We start from the raw sequence: 24,930 nt of genomic DNA, 5'->3' as shown, positions 1-24,930 counted from the left end.
GGAATGAAGGGGTAGGCAAGGAATTTTGATGATAACATAAAGTATAAACATAATTGTATCTTCTTTTCCCCTACATCATCCCACCAGTAACTTCTGTACACCTGATTATTAAACTTGCACATCTTATCAAAGTTATGCAAAATTATGGGACAATTAAAATAACTTATTTTATCCTTAGTTATTGAAACTATGTCCTTGAAAAAACAACTTGATCATGTTTTCTAATTAATACCATATTAGATAGGCCTTTAAACTGTTAAAATTGAAATTTTTCTAGCATGCTATTATAGAAATTGAATGAAATAACTAAACCACACCTTAAAACATTTTTTCTTTGAAGATTTTTTACCGTTTATAATAATGTCAAAATCTTCACCTAGAATAAATTATTTTGATCTATATACTAAAAACATTCAAACATAATTAAGAATTCTTGAGAGACAATTGATCGTTAATATGATCAATTCAATTATATATTTCTGTTTGTAATCAACAGTTATTCCATATTACAAACACTGAAAATACTTAACAAGTGGCTCATAAGAGCCTGAAACACCCATCTGTTAAACAAAATTGAGAAAATAAGCAAAAATTGTCATTGAATTGTAATAATCCCTATAAGGAGTCATCACATGGTGTCTGTTATTTTAGTGATTTTGTAGATCTTGTATTGCTGATGATTTTTGCTTGAACAAGTTCTACCCATCTATTGTACTTTTTGGAGATAATGAGCAAAACCTCAAAAATAAGTAAAAAATCATCATTTAAGGGCAATAACTCTCATCCAATGGATTCAGTCATATTGGCATTTTTGTTGGTCTTATATTGTTGATTATTTTTGCAGTTTTCAGTTTCTCTCTTTCTATTATAGTTTACAAGATAAAAGACATAGCTCGAAAAAATAGTCAAAAATCAAATTTTAACAAAACCCTCCCCTCTCCCCTTTGAATTTGTGTGTTTAAAAGAAGAAATTGCCCCATATCTCCCTTATTATTTCTTCACCTATGTAATATGGCCCCATATCTCCCTTATTATTTCTCCACCTATCTAATATGGCCGCTAAGCTGCTCAACTATATTGGTTTTAAGGGATATAAAAAAGAAGTTTTATGAAAGTGTTGGTGCTTTACATTTGGCTTGTGAAATTTAATTTTAAGTTAAAATGCATGATGTTTATGTAAAACAATATATATGGTACATTGTATATCATGAATATTCATTGAGCTTCTCAGGCTGAAATATAATAAATTGTTATCTGTTCCTTGAATGGCTAAAACAATTAGTTTTGACATAAATATTTGCGAGGGAAATCATGTTGTTTTCGGAGAGAAGTTCTATGGTAAATTTGTCTACTTGGTTTGTGCAAGTGCTCTACATAACTATTTGTCACTTCAAAAGACTATTTTGAAGGCGTTTATGGTTGGATTCTTACCAAACCAGTTGAAAGAGGCAGAATTGTCTTAAGTTTATTTGTTTATTTTGTCATTATTTTATCTTGAGTTGTATTTGTTTCTCCTGATGTAAACACACACACGATAATAATTACTGTAAAAACAGGTTGACTAATATTCCCTTTCACATAATGTCAAATACTGATATAAATTGAAAGTAAAATTACAGCGTCCAAATGTCTTTCTTGCAACTACCCTTTTCCTGACACTGAAATAAATTCTCTAGCTGCAGATAAAATCACAATGATAAGCAAAGTATGGGAGATCAATTTCAGCATAAGAAAATTTAATTTCAAAGAAATAATTGGCTTGAAAAGAAAAATTTGAAATTTAACTCCTGAACATTCAAGTTGTCTAGTATCTATAATTGAAATCCCACTCATGTATTTTGAGTATCTTGGCTGACTTCATTATTCAACTTCTTTCCTCCCTCTCATTACTTTAATAGCTATATTATGAAAAGTGTAAATGTGACATGGTATGACAATTGTTTTATGTGAAAACTCTTAGAGAATTTTTTTCCCATTTTGGTCAGTATGCACCGTTATTTTTTAATATACCTTGTTTGTTAAAAAAATTTCTTACTTCTATTCAAGCCATTTTTTTTCTTGTAAAATACTGAACTGTAATGCACTGTTCAGGTTTTAATTCATAAAAATAGCTTTACCTTGATCTGTATCATCTATGAAAATAATAAATTAAAGGTAGGTAACTCATTTTTTAACTTCTCAAAAAGCAGCATTTACTTGTTTCAACAGAATGAACTTAATCATGCTTTGTCCTCAATTTAAAAAAAAGACAATTAAATCAAAACTAAATAAGCTTCTTTTATAGCATCCAAGGCACATATTAGCTTAGATACTGAAATAATCACAATAATCACATCTGATTAAATTCAACTAAGCTAAAATGAATTATCTCCCTTGTCTACTTACTAGGATTTCTTGGATTACGACTTGGGAAGGTTTTATTACAATCTGTGAATGGTTCTGGAGGTGGCAGTTCATTAGCTGCATGAAACCTAAATCTGTTCTCAAAATCTAAAATAAGAAAAATGTATTTTAAATAAAATCATGAGTGAAAAAATTATGGCTTTGTTAGTGCTCATACCAAAAACATATTAATGAACTTTCAGTGTGAAATGCTGATGAAATATTGTCCTGACAGCTTCTTATTATTCAACACCAAACTAAATGTAGCAGCAGATATTTAACAAAAAAAATCTTCATTGCAGTTTCCAAACTATACTGAATAAAGGCTTGTATAGTCTGCGGTTTTATTCTCCAAATTGAACCTGCCAGACAGGGGTGCAGACTATAGAGTATGATAATCAAGAAATAAGAGAGAAAAAAATCGAATTTGCGAGGTTTGTATAGTTCCGCCATGTTTGTTAATGAAATTATAAAGGGCACTCTTATCATTTTCAAAACTAATAATTTTACCTAATCCATATTAATATGTAATTTTTATTCATTATCAAATATAAACTTATAAATCTAAAAATTTTAAAATTAAAAGCTTCACTACAAATTTCTTGTTTCTTTTCACTGCATTGCTTAAATTAAACTGGAAGATGCTTGAATTTAACTGAACAAAAAAAGTGTAGAAGTCAACAAGGAACCAGCTTACGATGTATAAACTACAAAACGTAATCGGTTATAAGTTCCGTTTTGGTGTTTCATACTAAGGCATGTGTTTTGTTTTAGCTTAAGATCCTTCAAACATTAATGTTAATGTAATAGATATATGTTAAACATTATTTTACTCAAGGATGGAACTGTTTTACTTTCAAAGTCGTATTCTAGTGATATCTATTAAGTATGGATTTTCCGTACACACTCACCGTATTTATTTTCATTTACACGTGCTATTCCAACTTCCGGTTTAAACATATACAAGTTTCTTAATTGTTTTTTGTTTTATGATTTTGACTTATTTTAACACTTGTGAAGTGTTCTAGTATCACTAACAAGCATTTTCAACTTCTATTTGATGATGGAAAATAGGTTTTTCCATGAAAATACCACAAACAACCACACACAATTTGAAATTACCAGAGTTTCTTTAGACATTTTCTAACAGTTACAAAAAGTTTTTTACCTGAAATTTCTTGGCGAGAAGGGAGTGTGGACTATGTACCAGTGCGAACTATACAAGCACGATTACGGTATTAAATCATTTATAGTATTTGTGGACTAGTAAAATCATTATAGCCATATATGAAAACAATATTTTATGAATGCTACTTGCAAATATTTAGACCTGACCATGGCCATTTGATGGTTGACCAAAGTTGATTGGTATACAATAAATTTTGTATCAGTTTTTTCCTTTAAACCAAAACATAAACTGAAAATGCCAAGTTTTCTTGGTAGACATTTTGTAATATATAGTTTTAGTAAAAATATATCACAGTCAATATACTAACTTCTTTTTCATCAATGTAATATAACAACTAATTTGTGATTTTTTTATTGGACCCTTTGTTAATACTATTCTCAAATTGATATAAATTAAACAGCTGTAGAAGATTACTAAATTATAATACATACTGGTTCACATTAAGTAAAGGTAAAAAAAACAAAATTTTTTCATAAGTCTTGTGGAATTTTTCATTGATTAAAATTTGACTTATGTAATTTTGAACTGTACTACAAAAAGCATACAAACCATCTGATCCCCCAGAGTAGTGTCCTGACCTTCTCTGTGGGGGAGGTGGAGCATGTCCATTAGTCGAAGGCCCTCTCATTGGAGGTGGCGGGGGCTTTAAGCCCGGTGGACCTCTTGTACCAGGTGATGCAGATGTTGTCCTTGTTGGAGGAGGTGGTGGTGGTGGAGCGTTGACCCTGGATGGAGGGTTTGCTGATTGTGGTGCTCTAGTTGGAGGAGGGGGAGGTTTCGATGAAGGTGCTGTAGGAGCCTGTAAAAGAATTCAAAAGATATTACCAAGACAAAATTACAAAAATACAAAATAAAATGCTTCGCTGGGCGCAGCTTGATACGACCGCAGAGGTCGAACCCTGAACAGTTGGGGCAAGTATGGACACAACATTCAAGCTTGATACAGCTCTGAATTTGGATTGTGAGTAAATATTTGACACAGCATAGGTTTCTGACACAGAAAGAATGTGGTCTAAGAACTTCAATTTTTTAAATTTACCTATTATGGTCCAATGTCCAAAATCAAAATACATGGTTAGATTCAGCATATCAAAGAACCCCATATATTCAATTTTTGTTGAAATCAAACAAAGTTTAATTTAGGACCCCAACTTGGACCAACTTGAAAACTGGGCCCATAATCAAAAATCTAAACACATGTTTAGATTCAGCATATCAAAGAACCCCAAGAATTCAATTTTTGTTAAATCAAACTAAGTTTAATTTTGGACCCTTTGGACCTTAATGTAGACCAATTTAAAAAACGGGACCCAAAATTAAAAATCTAAATACACGGTTAGATTTGGCATATCAAAGAACCCCAATAATTCAATTTTTGATGAAATCAAACAAAGTTTAATTTTGGACCCTTTTGACCTCAATATGAACCAATTTGATAGCGGGCCCACAAATAAAAAATCTAAATACATGGTAAGATTCAGCATATCAAAGAACCCCATATATTCAATTTTTGTTGAAATCAAACAAAGTTTTATTTTGGACCCCAGTTTGGACCAACTTGAAAACTGGGCCAAAAATCTAAAATCTAAATACATGTTTAGATTCAGCATATCAAAGAACCCCATATATTCAATTTTTGTTGAAATCAAACAAAGTTTTATTTTGGACCCCAACTTGGACCAACTTGAAAACTGGGCCCATAATCAAAAATCTAAACACATGTTTAGATTCAGCATATCAAAGAACCCCAAGAATTCAATTTTTGTTAAAATCAAACTAAGTTTAATTTTGGACCCTTTGGACCTTAATGTAGACCAATTTAAAAAACGGGACCCAAAATTAAAAATCTAAATACACGGTTAGATTTGGCATATCAAAGAACCCCAATAATTCAATTTTTGATGAAATCAAACAAAGTTTAATTTTGGACCCTTTTGACCTCAATATGAACCAATTTGATAGCGGGCCCACAAATAAAAAATCTAAATACATGGTAAGATTCAGCATATCAAAGAACCCCATATATTCAATTTTTGTTGAAATCAAACAAAGTTTTATTTTGGACCCCAGTTTGGACCAACTTGAAAACTGGGCCAAAAATCTAAAATCTAAATACATGTTTAGATTCAGCATATCAAAGAACCCCATATATTCAATTTTTGTTGAAATCAAACAAAGTTTTATTTTGGACCCCAACTTGGACCAACTTGAAAACTGGGCCCATAATCAAAAATCTAAACACATGTTTAGATTCAGCATATCAAAGAACCCCAAGAATTCAATTTTTGTTAAAATCAAACTAAGTTTAATTTTGGACCCTTTGGACCTTAATGTAGACCAATTTAAAAAACGGGACCCAAAATTAAAAATCTAAATACACGGTTAGATTTGGCATATCAAAGAACCCCAATAATTCAATTTTTGATGAAATCAAACAAAGTTTAATTTTGGACCCTTTTGACCTCAATATGAACCAATTTGATAGCGGGCCCACAAATAAAAAATCTAAATACATGGTAAGATTCAGCATATCAAAGAACCCCATATATTCAATTTTTGTTGAAATCAAACAAAGTTTTATTTTGGACCCCAGTTTGGACCAACTTGAAAACTGGGCCAAAAATCTAAAATCTAAATACATGTTTAGATTCAGCATATCAAAGAACCCCATATATTCAATTTTTGTTGAAATCAAACAAAGTTTTATTTTGGACCCCAACTTGGACCAACTTGAAAACTGGGCCCATAATCAAAAATCTAAACACATGTTTAGATTCAGCATATCAAAGAACCCCAAGAATTCAATTTTTGTTAAAATCAAACTAAGTTTAATTTTGGACCCTTTGGACCTTAATGTAGACCAATTTAAAAAACGGGACCCAAAATTAAAAATCTAAATACACGGTTAGATTTGGCATATCAAAGAACCCCAATAATTCAATTTTTGATGAAATCAAACAAAGTTTAATTTTGGACCCTTTTGACCTCAATATGAACCAATTTGATAGCGGGGTCCACAAATAAAAAATAGCATATCAAAGAACCCCATATATTCAATTTTTGTTGAAATCAAACAAAGTTTAATTTTGGACCCCAATTTGGACCAACTTGAAAACTGGGCCAAAAATCAAAAATCTAAATCAGCATATCAAAGAACCCCATATATTCAATTTTTGTTAAAATCAAACAAAGTTTAATTTTGGACCCTTTGGACCTTAATGTAGACCAATTTGAAAACTGGATCCAAAATTAAAAATCTAAATACACGGTTAGATTCGGCATAACAAATAAATAAATGTGGTCAAAGATTTACAAATCTAATGCGCCATACTGTGCAATTAAAGATTACTTCTTGAAATTTTTCAATATTTGAAATTTGAAAAAAAAATAATATTTGAAGAATAATTCTTTTTAATTTCTGAATTCTGAAATGAGAAAAAATTGACCCCCCACAATTACTTTTTACCCCCCCCCCCTTTTTTCCCCCCAAACCATAATTACCCATTTAAATTTACCATAGTGCTAACTTAATCTATTTTATAATAGAATTTAAAATATAGTGTCAAATCTTTCATATGGATTTTTTTGTAAAAAAAAAAGATGCAACATTTGCAGATATTTTTACTGGTCTTCCTTTATAAATATGCATTTCTTTAAACATAATTTAAAAGCAGTGTAAGGGAAGTAACCAAAACGTTGTATTTGGATTACCTCCCTTACACTGTTTTAAATTATCTTAATTGTTCATTAACCATTACTTTATACATAATTTAAAAGCAGTGTAAGGGAGATAATTTCAATGATGTATTTGATTTATCTCCCTTACACTGCTTTATATTATGTTTTGTACTAAAGTATTTGTCCATTAACCAGGACAACCTTGTTTTCCCCCTTTTTTGCCCCTAATTCTTAAACGGTTTGAGCCATAACCCCCCAAAGCAAATCCTAACCATCCCTTTGTGGTATGGAAACTTGTAGTATAATTTCAGAGAGATCCATACACCGTTCCACAGTTATTGTCTGGAAACTAGAAAATGCTTATTTTTGGCTCTTTTTTGGCCCCTAATTCCTTAACTGTTGGTACCATAACCCCCAAAATCAATCCCCACCTTCCTTTTGTTGTATTGAACCTTATGGTAAAATTTCATAGAGATCCATTCACTTTAACTAAAGTTAGAGTGCGAAAAACTAATGCGTCTTCGGACGACGACGACGACGCTAACGTCATACCAATATACGACCACAAAAATTTTTTTGTGGTCGTATAAAAATCAAGAGACTGAACTACCTTAATACCTCAACACCTAGGTAGGACAAACTGTATCCCTGTCTATATACATAGCATGGTGTAATGTGCGTGATCTTTCACTTCATAAGTGCATTACACATTTATGGTAACAATGGGATTGCAAAATAGGTGCTTATGTAACAAAACTCCATAAAAGGTTATGTATAATATATGAAAACCATCAAAATATATATGCTTTTCAAATAAGGTTTGAGCCAATAGTGCTGAAAGTGGTGTAAAACATCATTCAATCAATCAATCAATCAATAAGATTTGAATAAGCAGTGATACTGTTTGCCATTCCTATGTGTTATTTCCTATTGCAAAAATTTATAAAATAAATAGGGAATGTGTCCATGGGACACAGATGATGCACGCTTGCATATAACATTATAAAGGGGCATAACTCTAGAACGGTAAAAGTGACACCTCCAAAATTCAAATTTGATCTGTGTTTTGAGGTAACAAGCATTGTGTATAAGATTCATAACATTTGGTTGAGGCAAACTTAAGTAATATAATTAGAGAACGGAAATAAAAAATTAAGCAAATTTTTACATTTGTAAAGGGGCATAACTCCAGAAAGATAAAAGTGACGTCACCCAAATTCAAACTTGATCTGTATTTTGTGATAATAAGCATTGTGTATAAGTTTCATAACATTTGGTTGAGGCAAACTTAAGTTAGAGAACGGAATTGAAAATTTCAGCAATTTTTTGATTTGTAAAGGAGAATAACTCTAGAACGATGCAAGTGACGCCACCAAAATTCAAACTTGATCTGTGTTTTGTAGTAATAAGCATTGTGTATAAGATTCATAACATTTGGTTGAGGCAAACTTAAGTTATATAATTAGAGAACGGAAATGAAAAATTAAGCAAATTTTTACATTTGTAAAGGGGCATAACTCCAGAAAGGTAAAAGTGACGTCACCCAAATTTAAACTTGATCTGTGTTTTGTGGTAATAAGCATTGTGTATAAGTTTCATAACATTTGGTTGAGGCAAACTAAAGTTAGATTTTCGAGGATTTCGTGGGTACAGAGAAACCACTAATTTAAATGTTCAAAGAATATCAAATTATCTACAGGAATAAATGCAGAATTTGTTAAAACCACGACATCAAATATCAATGAAATGCTAACATTAGATTTCCTCAATCCACCAAAATTGGTACATGTACCAACAAAAATAAATGAATCCACAGTATACCTTTTATGATGACCCTGTATTATCATGACAGACATTTCTCTTCTATACAGTAATGCTGCTTATCACTTTGGCATTTTATAACAATGACCATATAAGAAGTTTTATTTACATAGGGGGTGTACATTTGTTCTATACTTCTTTGAGAAATGTGGTCAAAGACCTGGTGTAAACACTGATTTATGGTCCTTATCACTGTCCAGTTTTATGTATTTATTAAATTTAAAGTATGTATACAAACTGTTGTCAACATTATTTGAACAATCAACTTAATACATGCAAACAGCAGTTTGGAGTCTCTGATTATTTAATGTATTTATAGATCAAACAAAATTGTTGTTTTCCTGCTGTTTATTACAAACTAATTGGTATTTAAACCTTCAACTATCTTTAATTATCTGCAGAAATTAAGTTTCATTTTTAATTTCCTTCCTAATATTTAAAACATTCAATGTATTTCAATAATGCATGTAACTGTTTTACACAGTGCTATTGGATACATGTGAACATCAAATTACTTTTAAAATTTGTCTTAGTGTTAAATACAATGAATTTACAATGTAAAAACTCCTGAAAAGTTTACTGGACAGACTTCTTATCTTCAGTTTACATTTCTTTACGATATAAATCTATGTTTTCACTGAAACGGAAGCTTTATTTGTAATTAATTAACGTCTTACCTCAATACAGGTCACAGGTAAACAGGACATTTTAAATGACAAATAATATGGATATTATCTAGTGTTTTTTTTAACACATATATATAATTAATGTGATCACTGAAATGAGGAACCTTTAAGATCATTGTAATACTTCCCCAACTCTTAAACAATATGACTTGTTAAATTATATCCCTCAAGTATGATAAAGGAAATAATAAATAAAACTGAATTCACGGAATAGTTGAGTGGCGAATTGATATCATAGTAAACATGCAATATTTAGAGTAACAAGCATTCTGTGAGTATTGCCTGGCAATACATAGTCCCCTACCGGTTTAAAAATTCATTGTACTAGAACAAAATGCTAACTTGATCTATAACTTGTCATGGTGTTAACTATATAAAAAATATCAAGTCAATATCTTCAAGCATGCCAAAAATAGTGTGGAAGATTGATTATTTGAGTGAATTTTTTAAGTCCAAGGACCATAACAAAATTCGACCTTGATCTGTAACTTGTCATGATTAAAATATTTACCAATTATCCAATCAATATCTTCAAGCATGACGAAAAAAAGTGAGGAAATGATTATTTTAGTGAATTTTCTAAGTCCAAAGACCATAACTCTGCACAAAATCATTACTCTGGAACAAAATTCGATAAACGAAACATAGTTGACCTATTGCTTATAGTTTCTCTTAGAAACAGTCTTAACCAAGAAAACTTAACATTGACCAATGAACCATGAAAATGAGGTCAAGGTCAGATGAACCATGCCAGACAGACATGTACACCTTACAATCAATGTATGCATTAAATATAGTTGACCTATTGCTTATAGTATTTAAGAAACAAACTTAACCATGAAAACTTAACATTGACCAATGAACCATGAAAATGAGGTCAAGGTCAGATGATACCTGCCAGACAGACATATACACTGTACAATCCTTCCATACAACAAATATAGTTGATCTATTGCTTATAGTTGAAGAAAAACAGACCAAAACACAAAAACTTAACACTGAGAAATGATCCTTGAAAATGAGGTCAAGGTCAAATAAAACCTGCGAGACTGACATGTACATCATAAAATATTTCCATACACCAAATATAGTTGACCTATTGCATATAGTATTAGAAAAAAAGACCAAAACTCAAAAACTTAACTTTGACCACTGAACCATGAAAATGAGGTCAAGGTCAGATGACACCTACCAGTTGGACATGTACACCTTACAATCATTCCATATACCAAATATAACAGACCTACTGCTTATAGTATCTGATATATGGACTTGACCACGAAAACTTAACCTTGTTCACTTATCCATGAAATGAGGTCGAGGTCAAATGAAAATTGTCTGACGGGCATGAGGACCTTGCAAGGTATGCACATACTAAATATAGTTATCCTTTTACTCATAATAAGAAAGAAATTAACATTACAAAAAATGTTGACTTTTTTTTCAAGTAGTCACTGAACCATGAAAATGAGATCAAGGACAATGGACATATGACAGACGTAACTTTGTACATAAGTCATCTATATACAAAGTATGAAGCATCCAGGTCTTCTAGCTTCTTAAATATAAAGCTTTTAAGAAGTTAGCTAACGCCGCCGCCGTAGCCGCTGCTGGATCACTATCCCTATGTCCAGCTTTCTGCGACTTTCTGCGACATAAGTCGCAGGCAAAATCAAAAATGGGGATTTATGATAATGAAGGGAGGGACTATGAGGGCTCAGGGGCTCAACACAGGGTCCTGTCCTCAAGCACCTTTAAATAAGAACACATAAAAAGTTCAACTTATTTTGTTTTTTTCTTTACAAGGAATCTTTGTTTCAGTTTGAGTCATATATTTATCCTCTGTACTTTCTTTAACACCTTGTCTAACTTCAATGTAATTTAGGCCTATCCATAAGTTTAAGTCCAGTACATTTTTAGCCAATTTTAGGATGTCTATTTTGATTGTGTTATTGGGTGGCGATGTTATTGATATTTACCTCAAATTCCAGTTATCAATCTATTATCATTATGTAATATTTGACTAGAATTTGACTTTAAGTATTAAACTGAAGATATTTCCTTGTTTCTTTTGCTTAGCCTTTGTTTATCTTTGTGTGTACAATTCAAAGCATTTGTAATTGATATAATTTACCTGTGAAGGCGGAGGAGGTAATGGCCTCCCTACCATGCTAGATGGTCTGCCACTACTTGATGGTGGTCTGTTTGAAGGTGGCCTTCCTGGTGGAGGGGGTGGAGGAGGGTTTCTTGGCATACCACCTGCAATCCCTGAACTCGGTCTACTACCAATACTTGACCTTGAATCTCTAGGACTTTCTTCAGATGAAGTTCCATTTTGAGCTTGTGGTTTTGATGAAAAAGGTGGGGGAGGGGGTACTGTTCCACCTGTTTTCCATGATGGTCCATTTGAATTTGGTTTGTTACTATTGGAAGGTGGTGGTGGTGCACTACCTCCTTTTTTCCATGAAGGTCCATTAACACTAGATTTATTGGCACTAGGAGGTGGTGGTGGTGCCCCACCAAAATTAGGTTTATTTCCACTAGGGGGAGGAGGAGGTATATCACTCTTCCTATTGTCGTTATGTAAATTCGGTTTTTTACTGCTTGGTGGTGGTGGCGGAGGAAATTCTGATGATGAGCGGTGAATGTTACCGTCACTCCTATGAAATGGTTTATTACTTGGTGGTGGAGGGGGTGGAGCTAATTCAGTCCTATCCAAATTTTCACCATTACTACTTGTCCTGTGTAAATTGAATCTTGGTTTTGTGGATGATGAAGGAGGAGGTGGAGCTCCACCTGGCCTAGAAGATGGTCCATTCATTGCTGGTGATTCCTTCCTAAAATTTACCGGACCATTAGGAGAACGTCCTGGTGGCTTAAAAGCAGCAGCAGGACCTATCAAAACATAATAAAATCATGATACAATTGTCAGTATATATATTTTCAAGTTTTTAAAGCGATATCTGAAATCCTAGCAGGGAGAATATTTTGCTTTCTTAGCCTGGTGTGATGAGCCCTGAATTATATAATCTATTTTACCCATTAAAACCTAAAATTAGATGCCTTGCCACCAAAAAAGCTTTTAAACAGGCTTGCATATAGACCAAAATGAATAAAATGCTCTGCTGGGGCACAGCTTGATAGGACCGCAGAGGTCAAACCCTGAACCGTTGGGGCAAGTATGGACACAACATTCAAGCTTGATACAGCACTGAATTTGGATTGTAATTAAATATTTGACACAGCATAGGTTTCTGACACAGAATGAATGTGGTCTAAGAACTTAAAAAATTTTAATTTACCTATTCAAACCATATCATTATTATTTGCTTTTATATATAAATCAGAAATAACCAATTTAAAATGGAAAATTTTAAAGGAAAAAAAGGAAAAATAAATCCCCCCCCACAAAATTTTTTGAACCCCCTTATGATTCATCACCCCCAAACTCAATCCCAGCCTTCCCTTTGTGGTATGGTACCTTGCAGTACAATTTCAGAGAGATCCATACACTTGAACACAAGTCATTGTCTGGAAACCAAAAAAATGCTTGTTTTTTGGCCCCTTTTTGGCCCCAAATTCCTAAACGTTTAGGGCAATTACCCCCAAACACAAACCCAGCTTACCCTTAGTGATATGGAACCTTGTAGTTTAATTTCATAAAGATCCATACACTTACACATAAGTTATTGTCCTGAAACTAGAAAAATGCTTGTTTTTTTGCACCTTTATGGCCCTCAATTCCTAATATTTTGAGGCAATTACCCCCAAAATCAATCCCAGCCTTCCCTTTGTTTGTATGGTACCTTGCAGTACAATTTCAGAGAGATCCATACACTTGAACACAAGTTATTGTCTGGAAACTTGAATAAACAGCTACGCTCGTCGTCTTGTGTGTGAATTTTTATGCAATAAGCATAAATAGTTTCTGACATACGGCGTGACATGCGAAAACCCCCTTTTTTTTTTTTACAAAAAACTCAATATCTCAAAAATAAAATTTTGAATCAAAACCAAAAAGTATACAGATCTTGAGATTAATATAACTAAGAAGTGTGTAAAATTTTAAGCAATAATCATAAATCGTTTTTGAGATACGGCGCGACATGTGAAAAACCCCTCCCCCTTTTTTTACAAAATACTCAATAACTCAAAAATAAAATTTTGAATCATCACCAGAAAGTATACAGATCTTAAGGTTAATATAACTAAGAAGTGTGTAAAGTTTTAAGCAATAATCATAAACTGTTTTTGAGATACGGCGCGACATGTGAAAAACCCCTCCCCCTTTTTTAACAAAATACTCAATATCTCTAAAATAAAATTTTGAATCATCACCAAAAAGTATACAGATCTTAAGATTAATATAACTAAGAAGTGTGTAAAGTTTTAAGCAATAACCATAAATTGTTTTTGAGATACGGCGCGACATGTGAAAAAAAACACACACCGGTTTTAGTTACTAAGTCCCGTAACTCAAAAAGTTTTAATCTTATTTTCACCAAAAAGTATACAGATCGTTTGACCATCATAAGAAACAACTATGTTAAGTTTCATGAAATTTGGATAAGTAATTCTCAAGTTACGGTGCAAAATGTTTACGCCGGACAGACAGACGGACAGACAGACAGACGGACGGCGGACATTTGTATACCATAATACGTCCCGTCAAAAATTTGACAGGCGTATAAAAATGCTTATTTTTGGCCCCTTTTTGGCCCCTTATTCCTAAACGTTCTGGGCAATTACCCCCAAACTCAATTCCAGATTTCCCTTTGTGATATGGAACCTTGTGGTACAATGTCAGAGAGATCCATACACTTACACACCAGTTATTGTCATGAAACTAGAAAAATGCTTGTTTTTTGCCCCTTTTCGGCCCCTAATTCCTAAAATTTGGAGGCAATTACCCCCAAAATCAATCCCAGCATTCCCTTTGTGATATGGAACCTTGTGATACAATGTCAGAGAGATCCATACACTAACACACAAGTTATGTCTGGAAGTTACTTTTTGGCCCCTAATTCCTTAACTGTTGATACCATTACCCCCAAAATGAATCCCCACCTTCCGTTTGTGGTATTGAACCTTATGGGAAAATTTCATAGAGATCCATTCACTTAAACTTAAGTTAGAGTGCGAAAACCAATGTGTCTTCGGACGACAATGACGACGCCAACGTCATACCAATATACAACCGTAAAAAATTTGCGGTCGTATAAAAATACAATGATTTTCTGTCATTTGATAAACAAGAGCAAATCCTGTAAATAAATCCGGAATCACTCTTATTTTAGTATTAACTTAAAACTTCGGGTTTTTATTTCAAAATAGAAAGAAGTGTTGGCAATTCCTGAGAAATTTACCGTTTTTGGTCATTTCAGTTTCAAACTGTTGCATTCCATAAATTGTTGAATGTTTTAAGAAAAACTGGTAAGAAACTTCTTGAAGAAAATGCTATGTAACCAGTCAATACAAGTTTGTTGATGCCATGAATCTAGTGTGAATATTTTCGACAGTTTGAAAAAAGACCCAAACTTTCAAGTCATCTCAAAATGACAGAAATTGTGTGAAAAATTTCCGGATCCTTACTCAGAAACACCTCCATATCTACTATAAATCTTGAACATATTCTCTTGTCTTAGTAAATCAGTCATAATTCAGGTTAATAAATTGTTAACACAGAGATATGTCTCACCTATTTGTTATTTTAATAATGTGAATGTTGAAATTAAAATAGCAATACTTGAACATGTAAGTTATGCAAATATTCAAAGTCAATGAACCATGACTGAAGGTACAGGGCTCAACAATCTCCATGGAAATGAGATGTGCCAATGCTAATACAACTGTAAACCAAATACCATTGACTTTTCATAAGTCGTTCCCTTTAAACAAACCTAAACACAATCATTAACTTGTAAACTATGTAAAAATTTCAAAGTCAATGAACCATAATTAGGGGGTGGGGTTATATAATCTCCATGGAAATTAAAATTGCAAATACCAATACATTTGCATACCAAATATCATTGACTTAACATTAGTGGTTCATCTTAAACTGACCTAATCACAAACTTATACATGTAAACTAAGCAAAAGTTTCAAAGTCAATACACCATGACTGAGGGGTAAGGACCAAATATTCTCCATGGAAATGAGATGTGCTAATGCTTATACAACTGCATACCAATTATCATTGACCTACCACTAACGGTTCCCCTTAAACTGACCTAATCACAAACTAATACATGAAAACTAAGCAAAAGTTTCAAAGTCAATAGACCATGAATGAGGGGACAAGGCCAAATAATCTCCATGGAAATGAGATACGCCAATGCTTAAACAACTGCATACTAAATATCATTGACCTACCACTAGTGGTTCCCCATAAACTGACCTAATCACAAACTAATACATGTAAACTAAGCAAAATTTCAAATTCAATAGACCTTGACTGAGGGGGCGGGGCCAAATAATCTCCATGGTAATGAAATGTGCCAATGCTAATACAACTGCATACCAAATATCATTGACCTACCACTAGTGGTTCACCATGAACTAGACCTAATCACAAACTAATACATTGTTGAGGCCGCCGCAGACACAGACGCCGGCGACAGCATAATACTCCGTCAAGGCGAGACAAAAATGGTAGAACTGGAAAGTCACCATAAACAAGATTTTTAAATAAGGTTAACTGTAATAGTAATTTTACAAATAAATACCATAGAACAGCATAATATCCCTAGGATTCCTGAAAACTTAGCAGATAAAAGAATTTTAAACAGGCTTAGTCATAGTTATTTATATTTGCAATCTTCCCAAGTCACATGGTATTTATATGGTCAAAAGTAGATAAACCATAACAAAAGTCATCATGGTCATACATATAACTTCTCATTGTCTCCACTGAGGGCTGCCAATGGAGGAGACAAAAGACTTTCATGAATTTTCTAAATCTAATGACCATAAAAAGGGCAATCAAAAGTGTAGCACCTAGACAATACTCAAATGTGATTGGAAACAAACATTATACAATTATAACCCAACTAACAGCCTACAATCTACAAATAAGGCTGAAAAAAAGAAAACTGTTATTTTAATGAAATTTCCAATAATAATGTCTAAAGTATGACAATTAAAATGAATATGAATAAAGACGACTTAAAAACAAAGAAGAATAAAAGAAGAAGTTAAAAAGGGGCATAACTTTAGAATGGTAAATGTCCAACAACCCAAATTGGAACTCTATCTGCTTGTTGTGTATGAGTTTCATAAAATTTGTATGAGGCAAACTTAAGCTAAGAGTGCTGAAACGAAAATGGGAGGGACGGTCAAGGGTAACACTTGATGCTCCCGTTGCCTTCAGCAGGGGCATAAAAATGTGCATGTATTAGTGAAATTTTCCATGTCCAATTGCCATAATTCATTTCTATTGACAAATATAGTGACTCAGGAGCTAGAAAAATATATATGACCCTTTTTTCACAGATAATTTCAATGATCTTTTTCACACATATTTCTACTGAACAAATTCAACATATAGAAAAAGAAATTTATCAACAAAATTTAAATAACAAAACTGTATATTTTCGTGTAGATTTTATAAAAAATATTAAAATACACTTGATGGAATTTACCTCTGAAAAAAAAAGATAAATCATGCTTCTAGGGTTATAATCATATTCTATAGAGGTAATACATCAAACCAAGGTCAACAATTTAACCCTCACCTTTTGGTCCACCACCAACATTAAACTTAGCACCACCTTTATTTGGTAATCTTGGAATTCCTCCAGCAAATAATCCACCAAGACCAACAGGAGGGCCTCCACCAACTGGACCTACAAAAATAAATCAATGCTATAGCTATAAACAATTACATTTAAACAGACAACATTCTTTTTCAGGTTATATTGAGTATATTACAGTAATATTATTGACATATTTGTACATACATATTTCTATAATAGAATTTGTAACATATGTTCTACCAGGAAAGCTACTGAGGTATAAAAATGAACCAATCAATCACTTACACTGCACCTAAAAATTTGTATGTGAAGTTATTTAAAAGAGATATGCACTTCAATATACAATACTCATTTGTGCCATTCAATTGTGTTTTAATGGTAAATCTACCATGCTCTTGTCTTAAACGTGATTATTGGCCATGAATAACTTTAAAATTCATTGATCAGGCATATATACTTGTACTCACTGTCATTCAGGAGTAAAATGCCTTGTCTTTATGTGTTGTTTTCTCATTGAAAAAAGTAACTTTTTATCATTCCATAAGGCAGACAGGGGAACACGAGTAGCCTTCAAATGATACCTCAAGTCTTTATGTATTGTTTTTTTCTCATTGAAAAGTAACTTTTTATCATTCCATAAGGCAGACAGGGGAACACGAGTAGCCTTCAAATGATACCTCAAAGTCTTCATGTGCTGTTTTCTCATTGAAAAGTAACTTTTTATCATTCCATAAGGCAGACAGGGGAACATGAGTAGCCTTCAAATGATACCTCATGTCTTTATGTGCTGTTTTCTCATTGAAAAGTAACTTTTTATCATTCCATAAGGCAGACAGGGGCACACGAGTAGCCTTCAAATGATACCTCAAGTCTTTATGTATTGTTTTTTCTCATTGAAAAGTAACTTTTTATCATTCCATAAGGCAGACAGGGGAACATGAGTAGCCTTCAAATGATACCTCAAGTCTTTATGTGTTGTTCTCTCATTGAAAAGTAACTTTTTATCATTCCATAAGGCAGACAGGGGAACACAAGTAGCATTCAAATGATACCTCAAGTCTTTATGTGTTGTTCTCTCATTGAAAAGTAACTTTTTATCATTCCATAAGGCAGACAGGGGAACACAAGTAGCATTCAAATGATACCTCAAGTCTTTATGCATTGTTTTACCATTGAAACAAACTTTTTATCAATCCATAAGGCAAATAGGCATAAGGGAACAGTAGCCTCGTGTCTGTATGTATTGCTTTCTTGTTGAAAGGTAGCTTTTTATCATTCTATGAGGTAGATAGGGGAACATGAGTAGCCTTCAAATGTTACCACATGCCTTCATGTATTGTTTTCTCATTGAAAAGTAACTTTTTATCAATCCATAAGGCAGACAGGGGAACATGAGTAGCCTTCAAATGATGCTTCATGGGTTTATGTGTTGTTTTCTCATTGAAAGGTAACTTTTTATCATTCCATAAGGCAGACAGGGGCACATGAGTAGCCTTCAAATGATACCTCATGTCTTTATGTGCTGTTTTCTCATTGAAAAGTAACTTTTTATCAATCTATAAGACAGACAGGGGAACACAAGTAGCCTTCAAATGACACCTTATGTCTTTATGTGCTGTTTTCTCATTGAAAAGTAAATGTTTATCATTGTATAAGGCAGACAGGGGAACATGAGTAGCCTTCAAATGATACCTCAAAGTCTTTATGTGTTGTTTTCTCAGTGAAAAGTAACTTTTTATCAATCTATAAGGCAGACAGGGGAACATGAGTAGCCTTCAAATGATACCTCATATCTTTATGTGCTGTTTTCTCATTGAAAAGTAACTTTTTATCATTCCATAAGGCAGGCAGGGGCACACAAGTAGCCTTCAAATGATACCTCAAGTCTTTATGTGTTGTTTTCTCAGTGAAAAGTAACTTTTTATCAATCTATAAGGCAGACAGGGGAACATGAGTAGCCATCAAATGATACCTCAAGTCTTTATGTGTTGTTTTCTCATTGAAAAGTAACTTTTTATCAATCTATAAGGCAGACAGGTGAACATGAGTAGCCATCAAGTGACACCTTATGTCTTTATGTGCTGTTTTCTCATTGAAAAGTAAATGTTTATCATTGTATAAGGCAGACAGGGGAACAAAAGTAGTCTGGATGATACCTCAAAGTAAACTTAAAAGCTTAAACAACATTTAAGTTATTACATATGTGTATAAAAGAATCTAAGATTTAAGTGCAAAAGCCTTGATGTAAAGGTATATTTTTTAAATAATCATACGGGACTACTAGTACATTAAAATAAGTATTGGAATATGAACAAATGACTCAGTTAACATCAGAAATTTGATAAGCAAAACAATCTTAGTAAACAAAGTATTGGCACAAGCTAACACTGCAAAATATCACTTGTTTTTACTTCTAGCAACATCAAAGTTTTTTCTAAATCACATGTAAAGATTGATCACATTACTACCAGTTACATTAAAATGAAGGTTAAGAGGAAGCTACTTCAGTTACTTCCTGTCTTATTATTGATATAACAAGTATATAGTATAACACTACCTTTAATGTAAAATATAATTGTGATGAAATTGGATGTGGTGGTCAAAAATTATGAAACAGAACTTCATGATCAGTTTGTCTTTTTGTCTATATAATGAATGCAGACACTTCATACATGTATGTTGACAAAAACTAGTACTAAGTATGCATGAAATATTAGCCACTTGAACAACCATAACAAGAGGCTTTTAAGGCCAATGAGGTCGTCATAAACAAAAACAGTATCATAATTGTGTCATTAAAATAATCAATCTGCTGAATAACAGTTTTTCTTTTCTAAAATTTTTTTTTAGGTGACTGTTGTTATGGAGAACATTATGATGACGGCAGATACATAGCTATTGGAATAGCTTACATGGCCCAGTGATCACATGTCAGCAAAATTGTTTGATTTCAAAAATTTGACTGAGTTCTTGTGTAACATGTGAAATATGTTAAAGAAGAAGATATGATAAGATAACTTTTTTGTCAAATTTTCGGTCAAATATGTCAATTTCAACATATTTAGGATATCACAGTGACCTTTCTTCACTAATGTGCCGAGATTATTTTACGAAAATTCAGAAATTATTGCATGCATTTATTTTTGGGATTTTTGAAGAAAGGACAAAGATGCAAGATTAATTATTGTAATTTCAGGAAAATCTGCATACAGATATCAGAATGCGAGTTCTTATTATTGCAATTCTCACCAGGTTGCATTATTCGAATTAATTAAAATCTCACAATAATTTCTGTATTAACAGAAACCTGTGGATTTAACAATACAATTAACTTAATTTTGAAAGACTTGAGCAATTTCACTATTTTTGCAATTCAGGGGCCAATTTGATTAAAACTTTTTAAAATGTTCCTGAAAGTGTTTAATTTTAATTTAAATTTAATGATGTGTCCTAGAGAAATTATGAGTATTCAGTACAAAAAAGACACAAATCTTTACTAAATATGAAAATTTGTTTTATGTTTTAAATAGAAGAGCAAAACATATTGTTTGCAACCAATCTGTTAGGTTATTTTGTACAATTTTTTTATTTCAGATTTTGAGTCCTGTAGTTAAATCCAATTATCAAAATGTAAAAAAAAAACCTGGTACAATGGTACAATATCATTATCTCCACTAAACTGTATGGTCTGTCACCTATTTCCAATGATTTATGTTTTCTACACCCATAAAACTTATTACCAAACTGAAACAGAAATTCCCGTGGGACATTTGACAAACAAGGAAATTGTTTAGTGTGCAAGTATTTCAACAGCTACCTTTTTCTGCAGCCTGACATTGTTTTATCAGAAAGAACAATATACAGTAAGGACATATTTACACAGGAAGTTGATCTATTTCCTTTTTAATCATTGTTGTCTATTGATTTTAAAGATATTTAAACAAGCTCAATACATGAGTGGGTTTATCACCTGTCTCACAAACTGACTCTCTGATAACCATGATAACCAAATAATGTAAAGAATGATCAGGAAGTTTTCAAACAAATTTTTGAGCATTAAAGTGAACAGATGTCACTATAAGGTATTGCAGAATTAAAAAAGATCATTCCACAGTATAATACTAATGGGTTTTAGAACAATGTAGAATGGGATGCAGTGTTATAGGAATGTATTATATCATAGATACACCAATCTGACATACAGACTGGGCAAACTCTGAATTAGTCTAATAGACATACATGTACAGATGGAGAGGCATTGGTAAATCTTTATGATCCATCCAAAAGTGTGGCAGAAATATAAAGAGCTGTTAACATGTCAATTGTGCTCAAACTAAAATATCTTTTTTTCTCTCTATTTTTCTAACAAAAAATTAAAACATAGGTATCATAGTTTAGCATTTATCATTGATTCAAGGTCAAGAGACATTAATCTGCAAAGGTTATGGTAAAAATAATCACAAATTGAACTTGTATCTATTGCTTTGTAAAGGCATACACATGTACATGTATTACAATTCCAAGGGAATTTTGTCCAGTTTTTAAATCATCATCATGATCCCTTCAGGGGTTTAGAAACAACAAATTCAATACTCTGCAAATTGCATGTTATCTTTTTTCATGTGCAATCTCTGAAAAAGCTTATTTCTTTTCATTATTTTGCTTTTAAAACAAGAGGAATATCTGAAATACCCCAAAAAAAATCTCAAAATGTATACATATCTGAACATCTATATTAGTAAAAAGTATAAATCACCTGCATAATAAAATGACCATGCCACAAATGTTAGTTGATGTTATTGAAAATAAAAATAAATGACAAATGTTTTACAGCATCTTTCAATAAAAATCACATAAGAAATTTATGATTGAGTAGAATAAAAATTATACACCTTTCTCTGATACATGCAATTCTGAAAATAAATTAAAAAAAACCCATGAAATAAATTTGTGTTACCAGTGCGAAAATCATCAACAGAATGAGATGTTTTTAATGTTTTCCTCCTCAGAGTAATAGTTCTAAATTCTAAGCTCATCTTTCTACTTCTCTCCTTTCTAAATTCAACAGAAGGTCCTGTAAACAGCATTTGGCAACTAAGCTATAAGTTACATGTACTAATAAAAATACAGGGTACTATAGAATAAACTTTTATAACCCATTCCTAAAATGTCGAAAGTATATATGTATACATATATATATGGTATATTTATCATCATATTGTTTACTAGACCTGATAAATTAGTATTTTAGCAGTTCTTAACATTTACAAATCTTATAATAAATTTGAAAAAAAGAAAGAGAATAACAGAATCTGCACCAGTCTACTGAAATACTCTGCTTAGCGCAAGAGTCAGTTTTCATACAATTTAACAAAGCAGTGAATCTAAAGATCTACTTTGACATTCGAAAATTTGTGTATGGATGCTTCAAATTTATCATTCTACCCAGCAATACAAATAAATATTCAATCTCATAAAATCAATTAAATCTTTAAGGGTGATACATGTACTTGTATTTTATTAATCATTAGTCTGTATAATTCAAAAGAGCTGGCTGTCATTTAACCATTTTATAATTGATATTACACAAATTGTGAACACCATTCAGCCACCGCAAAGAAGGCAAGCTAAGTTCAAACTGAGCAGATCCAATTTCAAGCTAATAGAAAGCAAATTTTCAACAGTATGGGAATAAATGATGTGTGATTGGTTAGACTATGGCTGAGGAATTGATGATTTAAAATGTTCTGTTTGCCTGTAACTTGCATCAAGTGGACAAATAGGCTGTCTTTAACTATATGATTAGAAGGCAGTTAGATGAATTTCTAGATCAGACTAAGTGTCCCAGTCAGATTTTGAAAAATCAAATTTTAACTAAAAAAAAAAAAGGAATCACTAGTTTTTGTGACTTCCACTTTTCAAATTTCTGTTAATGTATTTAAAAGGCTGTAGAATGTTGTTTAAATGGCTGTAGGGTTACCTGAATACAAATCTGACTAAAAAAGAATATCTAGAAAAACAGCTGTTCAGTCAGGCTTCTATGCATAATATACTGAGTTACTAGCGTTTGCAACATTTTTAAAAACAACATTGTGCTTTGCCAATTGTTTGGGTAACTGAAATCCATAAAAAGAACATCAGATATGAATTCAATCTAACTATTTAAGTCTCAATATGCAGCATTACCCCATTAGGAACCACATTGAGTAAATTATTTTATCAAAAAGTTCTAGAATCTCACATTTGATCTGCAAGTACTTGAAACACAATTTGATAAAATTGTCCACATCCCTACTACATTATTTTTCATGTATCTCTATATATATTAATGTATGTATCATAGTAATTGATCATGAAATAAACATACCATCATCTTGTGAGCCTTTCCATTGGTTAGGAATATCTGAATGAGCATTGCTGGTACGCCCTGCTACAGTAGCAAACTTCCCTGGACCAGGTGGAGGTGGTCCTCCTCCTCCCATAGGCCCTGCAGGCTTTTTACCTGAACACAAACATTTTTAATTAACAAAATATTTCACAGAAATACTTCTTTCATTTAGTTTATTCAAACTAAATATTAAACATTTGTATCTAAAAAAAGCTAAAATGGATGGATGTTTGCATGCATATTCATTTCATAAATTGATATTCAAAATAAAGAGCTAGCAAATTTTGTTGACTCCTGACAACCACTAATAAATTATTGAAAATGCATTAAATGAAAGTATTAAATGTGTGTCTTTTACTTGCCCCCTACTAATGGTGAACTCCTATCATTGGTTTGTACTTTCTTTAACTTTGCTCCTTTGAAGTTGTTTATCTGACCCAGTAGTGCCCCTCTGTCTCTGTTGCCAGATGGCTTACTGGCTTTACTTGAAGATGGAGGGGGTGGTCCTGGAGCTGAGGGCGGAGCAGGAGGCGGAGGTGGAGGTGGAGGCATGCTTGCTGAGTTCTATAGTCTGAAAACAACAAGTAAGTTAATGCAGACGAATACAATTATAGACAAAATGATTACAATATTGATAATTTTAATTAAAATCAGATATAACAAGAGGCTGTCGAGTGACAGCAAACCAGATTTTCCTGCAGAGGTCGAACCCTGAACAGTTGAGCAAGTATGAACACAACATTTAAGCTTAAAACAGCTCTGAATTTGGATTGTGATTGAATATTTAAAATAGATTATTATCTAATTAATAATGAAAATGATATTTGCAAATCTGAACCCCAAACAGGATCATGTAAAAATTAAACATTAACACGTGCACACACAACAAAAATAAAATACCACATAACAACTGTGACATCTACCTTCATAACACACATGACTTAAAAAAAAAATTATAAAGAAATTTTGATGTTATCATGTGTTCATAAAATAAGTTTGAGTTATTTCCCTTTGAACAGAAATATGGTT

General features: G+C 32.4%; 1 protein-coding gene across 3 annotated transcripts in view; it reads right to left on the bottom strand.

Moving 5' to 3' along the window:
* The window catches only part of LOC127730616 (WAS/WASL-interacting protein family member 2-like), a 44,851-nt gene that overhangs the window by 10,043 nt on the left and 9,878 nt on the right, over positions 1-24,930 (bottom strand). For 2 of the 3 annotated variants that reach the window (XM_052239101.1, XM_052239100.1), the window contains exons 2-8: positions 24,264-24,472; positions 23,881-24,015; positions 17,493-17,603; positions 11,891-12,651; positions 4,121-4,370; positions 2,386-2,490; positions 2,118-2,132 (exon numbers count right to left, since the gene is read on the bottom strand). In XM_052239101.1, coding sequence (XP_052095061.1) covers positions 2,118-2,132; positions 2,386-2,490; positions 4,121-4,370; positions 11,891-12,651; positions 17,493-17,603; positions 23,881-24,015; positions 24,264-24,453 — 1,567 coding nt within the window. In that variant the 5' untranslated portion in view covers positions 24,454-24,472. The remainder of the gene's footprint in view (positions 1-2,117; positions 2,133-2,385; positions 2,491-4,120; positions 4,371-11,890; positions 12,652-17,492; positions 17,604-23,880; positions 24,016-24,263; positions 24,473-24,930) is intronic. The other variant, XM_052239102.1, reaches the window with a different exon arrangement.

This window comes from Mytilus californianus, unplaced genomic scaffold, assembly GCF_021869535.1.
Source record: "Mytilus californianus isolate M0D057914Y unplaced genomic scaffold, xbMytCali1.0.p SCAF_2, whole genome shotgun sequence".
NCBI lineage: Eukaryota > Metazoa > Mollusca > Bivalvia > Mytilida > Mytilidae > Mytilus > Mytilus californianus.
This window is presented reverse-complemented; position numbering and strand designations above follow the sequence as displayed.